The sequence below is a fragment of the Aythya fuligula genome, chromosome 1, assembly GCF_009819795.1.
Source record: "Aythya fuligula isolate bAytFul2 chromosome 1, bAytFul2.pri, whole genome shotgun sequence".
Taxonomy (NCBI): domain Eukaryota; kingdom Metazoa; phylum Chordata; class Aves; order Anseriformes; family Anatidae; genus Aythya; species Aythya fuligula.
Genome location: NC_045559.1, coordinates 25,846,868 through 25,853,903, shown reverse-complemented (window position 1 = coordinate 25,853,903; position 7,036 = coordinate 25,846,868). Strand labels below are relative to the sequence as shown.

Here is a 7,036-nt window from a genome sequence, read left to right as displayed (position 1 = left end):
CCTCAGCATCATCTTTCCCTCCCCTGCTCATTTTTGTAAAATCAGTTCATTAACCTGCAAGGACATGCTGTATTTTACTAAATGTCACCTGTTATTTATCAGGTATTTGTTTTACGCTCATGGCAGGAAAAGTTAGGTTCCAAGCACACTATGGACTGACACCTTTTTCCTACCTCAGCAGAGCTCTCCATGTACCCTGAGGAACCAGCTGACAGTCACTTGGCCACAGCAGTCAGAATTCAGTGAGAGTACCTTCACGTCCGAGAAGGGGATTCTTCTTTCTGAATACTTTTCCCTCCAGAAAATAAATAAATAAACAAAATCCACCCCTTCCCAGAAAATACCACCCCACATCTCCTAGGAAACATTTCCTTTGCCTCATCTGTACATGCATTGGGAAACCAACTGGCACACTCCAGCTGACATAGCCCTATCCAACACAGTAATGGTTTTCTGGTTCTTTTTTTCCATTACAGTCCTCTTTCATACCACCTAAACATTGAGAGCATAACTCTTCCCTCAAAATTCAGCTGTTCTTCAGTTCTTCTTTTATTTCTTCAGTACCTACAACAGCTTTGCTACATTAGCTGTGCTGTGCTTTTACCTGGAGTTCAGAGACGCACAACCTTCGTACTTAAACCTCTACCCTAGATGCCTCCTCCGGGGACTAGCATTCTCTAGCTCTCTTTTTAGAATAACGAATACAAGGCCAATTTTCTATGTTCACTTTCTGGTTTCAATCCTGTTTATTTTTGCCACTGATTCATTTTATGAAAATTAATAATTTAATTATTGACCTACTGGTGTCCTACTTTTTAACTTCCTTGCAATAGAGCTTTGATTAAATAAAAAAGTTTCAGACTGGTTACAATTCAACCTCCTGCATCAAATACAGCTTTCTTCAGTGCTTTCTCTCTACCATATATAGTTACAGGGACCTTGCTATCCACCACAGAGTGTTCACAAGTTTACAAGGCTATATTCATCTTTTAGAAATATATTGGGCCCTAGCTTTGATTTCAAGAATCCCCTTCTGACTATCTCTCCCGGCCTTGCTTCCTTCACCAACACACCCAGAACAGGCTTTGGACAACTCCAGACCAAAAACAACAGCATCAAATTAAAGTAAAATCTGATGTTGAAACAGAAACTCAAACCAATTTGAATGTAGGCCAAAAATTAAGAAGCAGTTTAGCATTGCTGAGATCTAAGCATGAAGGTAACCAAACTCCACAGCTGCCAGTTTTTAGGCAGAAGTTTGCTTCTCAGCAGGCTCCTTCTTACAGGGAAGAGTTGCTGTCTGGAATACTAACCAGATGTGTGAGCAGGCCATTTTTTGCCTTCCTCACAGAAGGTTCAGTTTAACAATGCAGAGCAAGTCAACCTATACTTGGGCTTTGTGCTGCCAGTTCTCCCAAGTACCCTTTTTCTGAAAGATAGTTTAAACTGATCTTTCTCACTCTCTCAAAGAATGCCCTAACAACTACATTTAGGTCAGCCTGTGAGTGGAGACACCTCTTTCCTTCTTTAAGCTCTACACTGTAGCCTCCATCCTGTACACACAGTTTCACAGGTCCAGAAGGAGTGAACACAAGAGCGGAAGTCGCTCACTGTTACACAACCTTTCTCCAACTAAACCTGAGTTCACAAAAAAAGCTTTGGTTTACCTTCAGGAACGAGTTCTCCACTTCGGGAACAAAGTAGTTATACACCATGTCAGGACTATCACTGATACTGCTTGAATTTACCAACACACTTTAAATTATTCAGCATTAAAATCCAAAATAAATTCAATGAAAAAATCTTTAGTAAAACGTAGAAACTTTAATTTACATGCGAAACTACAACATATTCCTAATAAAAAACTGGTGACTAAAGTTACACACAATTTGTAAAAACTGTCAACGTTGTTAAATAGGTCTGTACAACCGAAGATTTACAAAGTCCCTGTGCATTCTCTTCTTTTCAATGCACAACTGAATTTAAAGGTTCTGCTCGAATGTTCCCCAAATCAAGAGCTGAATCTGTCTCTTCGTCAATCTCACCAATGACAGCACTGAAAAAAAAAGTTATCGTTTGTTAAAATCCCCAGATACAAGTCAGGAAAGCCAAGACCGTTTTTATTTTTTAAGTTTAATTGTAGAGCTCTATCATTTGAACTTCAAATTTTGATGGCATCCCCCCCATTTCCTTATACCATTCCTGACTTCACAGCAATCAGTCACCTCTATTGCTGTGCCTTTTTCCTAGCTGAAAAGCCCCTCTCCATTCAGACTTTCCTTGACTGAAAACATTTTGTACCTCTAGCTATTCTGCCTTCTGCTCTTTGTGCATTTTCCTACTGCATCCCTCTTGACAGTAGTGGCATACCAGGTGTTTATGCAATGACACGCTGTTTGCGGTTTAATTTTCTTTCCAGTGATCCCCAATATTTTTTCTCCCTGGTGAATCGGCATTTATGAAGAAGCTGCTAGAGATGAGGGTAGCAACTGAGTTTCGAGAGTAAGACATCCCAATACTGGCACCTAGGTTCCCGTGATCATCAGTGGAGACTGAGGAATTTGACTTGCCTTGAAACAGAAGCCTGGCCAGCTGAGCAGCTTTCTTAGTTCCACCACTGATTAGATCCTCACTGTGCTGGCAGCTTTCACAACACAAACACACTGCTTATGCTAACTGAATATTCAAGTATGGACCAGCATGAAACCCGATTTCTGCTTTCTGCTTCTGATACCACAAAAACACATGTATTTAAGAGGTTTATCTCTTTAACCAGCTTTTCTTCACAGTCTTTACTACTGTTTTACACACAACTGCTTAGTACTAAAGCCTTTTTTTATTTTTCCTAGTTCAACAAATGCTTCTAAAACTGAAGTCATCTTCCTCCTAACAATCTTCCTAGCAGGCCCATTTACCAGGCCTTCTTTCCACTGCTCTTGTAACCTCCCTATCTCTTTGGGGCATCACACTGCATTTGGTGAGTTTTGCTCTCATTCTGTCATATCATTTGACATAAAATATCAACTGCCACCTTGATCTGTTACTTCAGCAGCTTTGACTGTCCGGTTGTTACATCGTCAAGACAGAACCTTCCAGCATTTTCCAGATTATCGAGTGTTCTCTGCGAACATCTCATCTTAACTCTCCCTTAGCGTGCCTAAAAAAATCCCACTGAAAGTTAACATTGTATACCAGATCACTGACCTACTACTACACACAACCACACACAAGTTGTTGTGCCACTTGTTTGTTTCTTCTGTCTTTTTCCTCTCTCGACAGACCCTGCCATTCACAGGTAGGAATAAAGAACACGCACACGCACAATGCCTAGGCTCAAGAAAGGGAAATGCTGAGCTTCATACCAACCCTTTTTCCACGCTGCTATCAGTATGTGACCTGGTTAACTTAGAGCTCAGAAATTCTCGGCTAACAACACCTTAACTTTAAAATGCAGACACTTTTGCAACAGCAGCAGATATTTTGCTGCTTAATGTGCCTCAGCTTTGCTAGCTCTCTATCAGTACTGCTACACAAGGATGTAAGATCCAGATGTATACAGACACAACTGCATATGTATATATAGACACATGCACGTAAATATATAGACACGCATACTTTCTTTTAAATTGAATTAAACAAAGAAATGCTATACTTACACATTATCACCTCGTACAATGTATAATCCCAGCACTACTTGCTCAACTCCTTGTGAAGAACTGAACACTCGTTCATGGCTCTCATCCAAAATCAAGTTAATGGTCTGATCAAAACCTTTGAGGGTTCCCTAAGAATAAAAGAAAAAGAAAAAAGCACACAAACATAAAGCACTCCAATTGCCTTTTAAATTTACATCCTTGCTCCCAATGATTTCTTAAACAGCAAAGTGGCAATACTAAGGTACTGGAGAGCAGCTGCTCTACTTGGGTCTTATTGATAGGTTTAAACACAAATAGATGGAGAACTAAAGTTTGAAAACGGTAATTAATTTCAGGAAAAGGTATCTTTATTTACTGCGTAGCCATGCTAACAGCTACATTATTTAGTATTAGAAAAAAAACACAAAGTTTCCCTCATACCAATGAGGTCCTCTAAACTTATAATTTTACTATTTCTACACTGTTTTTGTCTTCCTTGTAGTGAAGCGTCAAGAAATCAAATGAGAAAAATAAAGGCAAGGAACATAAAAGTTAGATTCTTACATTAACCAGTATTGAAACCATTTCTAATATGGGATTTTAAGTGACATCTCTTTAAAGGAGGTTAGCTGGATTCCACAACATCACTCAACAAAAATGTAAAACACACAAAAGGAAAAATTTCTGTGCTACTTCAACAAGAGTTTGGGAAAATGGAAGCATAATTGATACATATAATTTATCACTAGTAATTAAGAAATTTAAACTCACTATACTGAGAATATATATATATATATATATATATATTAATTGTTTTCTTCTTTTCCCCCTTGTTTTAACTCATAAGCCTTTTTTCATCTTATATTCTCCCCATCTTCATTTCAAGAGGGGGAGCGAGAGATGGATTTGGTGGAGCTCAGCTCTCTGTGAAACCACCACACTCAGGTAAGACACCATAACTCAGACAGTAATAATAAACACTTACACCATCTACCCACACAGAAGTAAGTCATACACTAATTCCATTCAAGTCTTTGTGGTAGAAAGTATCTTGCATTGTATCACAAATTTAACCAGACTCCAGCCAGACATGCTGGAGGGAAGCGATGCCATCCAGAGGGACCTAGACAGGCTTGAGAGGTGAGGCTGTGCAAACCTCACGGAGTTCAAGGCCAGGTGCAAGGTTCTGCACCCGAGTCAGAGCAATCCCAAGCACAAATACAGGCTGTGCAGAGAATGGATTGAGAGCAGCCCAGAGGAAATGACCTGGGGGTCCTGGCTAATGAGAAAACTCGACATGAGGCAGCAATGTGCGCCTGCAGTGCAGAAAGCCAACCGTGTCCTGGGCTGCACCAAAAGCAGCATGGCCAGCAGGGTGAGGGAGGCAATTCTGCCCCTCTGCTCTTGTGAGACCCCACCTGGGGCACTGTGTACAGCTCCAGGGCCTCCAGCATAAGGACATGGGCCTGCTGGATCATGTCCAGAGGAGGGTCACAAGGATAATCAGAGGCTGGAGCACCTCTCCTATGAAGACAGACAGACGGAGTTGGGGCGGTTCAGCCTGGAGAACAGAAGGCTCTGGGGGGACCTTACAGCAGCCTCCCAGTAAGTAAAGGGGGCCTGCAGGAAAGCTGGGGAGGGACTCTGTGTCAGGTTGTTTAGTGATAGGGCAAGGGGAAATGGATTTAAACTAAAAGAGGGTAGGTTTAGATTAGACATTAGGAAGAAATTCTTCACTCAGAGGGTGGTGAGGCCCTGGCACAGGCTGCCCAGAGAAGCTGTGGATGCCCCATCCCTGGAGGTGCTCAAGGCCACGCTGGATGGGGCTTTGGGCAACCTGATCTAGTGGGAGGTGTCCCTGCCCATGGCAGGGGGGTGGAACTGGGTGGTCTTTGAGGTCCCTTCCAACCCAAACCATTCTGTAATTCTATGACTTTTGGTGAAGCTATTACATTTTTACTAAAAATACTGTTTCCCCTTTCCAGAGGCCACTCTAAGCTAATACAGACAGACAGGAAGACCCAATCCTTGTGCAATGATCACACCACTAAGTTAAACTGAAAGTAGAAAAGGATCAAAATAAGGGGGAAAAAAAGAATACAAGAACATAAATAATATAGAAACAACAAAACCAGGACATTAGACAGTCTAGCATAGAACAGTTTGTGAGTTCTCAGCTTTTCAGGCTTAAACACAATCCCACTACAATTCTTCAACAATTATGGGCTCATTTTTTCTGTAGCCGTACGGAAGAAGTGCTTTTAACACGAAAGTTGAAGAGCTTGCTGAACAAGGACATTTTCGAGAGGAACCAAAGAGCTGAACAGAAAAATAAATGCACTTTGTGGTGCAGAAATGGCTGCTTGGCAAAAACCTAGCGTATTTGTGTGTGTGAGTTTAGCAACGGACAAGGCTGACAGGCAAGGGGTAAAGAGATGTGAGAAAAAAAACGTGAGTCTCACCACAATCATTCTTCCATCAGAAGTTATCACTGCGACAGTACCTGGTAGCTCATTAAGGAAACGCTCAGAGACGTCTGAAGCAGCACTATGAACGCTCCCGGTAACACCCCCACGCAATAAGCCTTGAGAAGAGCCGGAACAGCTTCTCAAGGCCCTTCTGAAATCAAAAGGCAGCAGCGCTGCTAAGGAACCCTGGCGGCACGTTCCGGCGGCCTGCCTTAAAGCCTGACCCCCCCCCCCCCCCCCATCTCCGTGCCGTTCCCGCCGGCCGCCGCTCAGCCCCGCGCCCCGGCCGCCCCCCTCTGCCGCCACCGCCCCCGCCCGGCCGCGCTTCGCCCCGCGCTGCCGAGCCCCCCGCACGGACAAGCGGCAACCCCGAGCCAGGCGCCCCCGGCCCCCCGGATGCGGTTGATGTAGCCCTCCAGCGCGGACGTCATGGCGGCCGCTGCTGCCTCAGCGCCTCCCGCCTGCCGCAGCCGCCGCCCGCCCCTTCCGGCGCGCACCGACGACGCGAGGCGCCCGCTGAGGGGCCGCGATGAGACACAACGAGCGACACGGGTGCCGCGGGGCGGGGCGCCGCTGCCCCATCGCCCAGCACATGGCCCCGGCCGGGGAGCGCTGTGGTTCGCGGCCCTGACATTTCTGCAGGTTTTAAGAAGTGCCCTATGTCACTGAATGGAATCACAGAGCAACTACGGCTGGAAAAGGCCTACAATAACATCAATACAATACCCTGCTACCAATGTCACTCACTAACCCACGTCCCTAAGCGCCAGGTCCAACCTTTCCTTGAACACCCCCAGGGACAGTGACGCCACCACCTCCCTGGGCAACCCGCTCCAATGCCCGACTGCTCTTTCTGAGAAGAAATGTCTCCTAATTTATAAGCTTATCCTCCCCTGGTGCAGCTTGAGGCCATTCCCTCCAATCCTGCCACTA

At 44.4% G+C, this 7,036-nt stretch overlaps 1 protein-coding gene across 1 annotated transcript; it reads right to left on the bottom strand.

Annotated features, from left to right (window-relative positions):
* Positions 1-1,804: 1,804 nt before the first annotated feature.
* LSM8 (LSM8 homolog, U6 small nuclear RNA associated) lies at positions 1,805-6,578 on the bottom strand. Its single transcript, XM_032195689.1, has 4 exons — positions 6,504-6,578; positions 6,098-6,138; positions 3,657-3,784; positions 1,805-2,056 (listed from the first exon to the last, which is right to left on the bottom strand). The coding sequence occupies exons 1-4, from the start codon at positions 6,532-6,534 to the stop codon at positions 1,966-1,968; spliced, it is 291 nt and encodes a 96-aa protein (XP_032051580.1). The 5' UTR covers positions 6,535-6,578; the 3' UTR covers positions 1,805-1,965.
* Between the last annotated feature and the right edge of the window lie 458 nt (positions 6,579-7,036).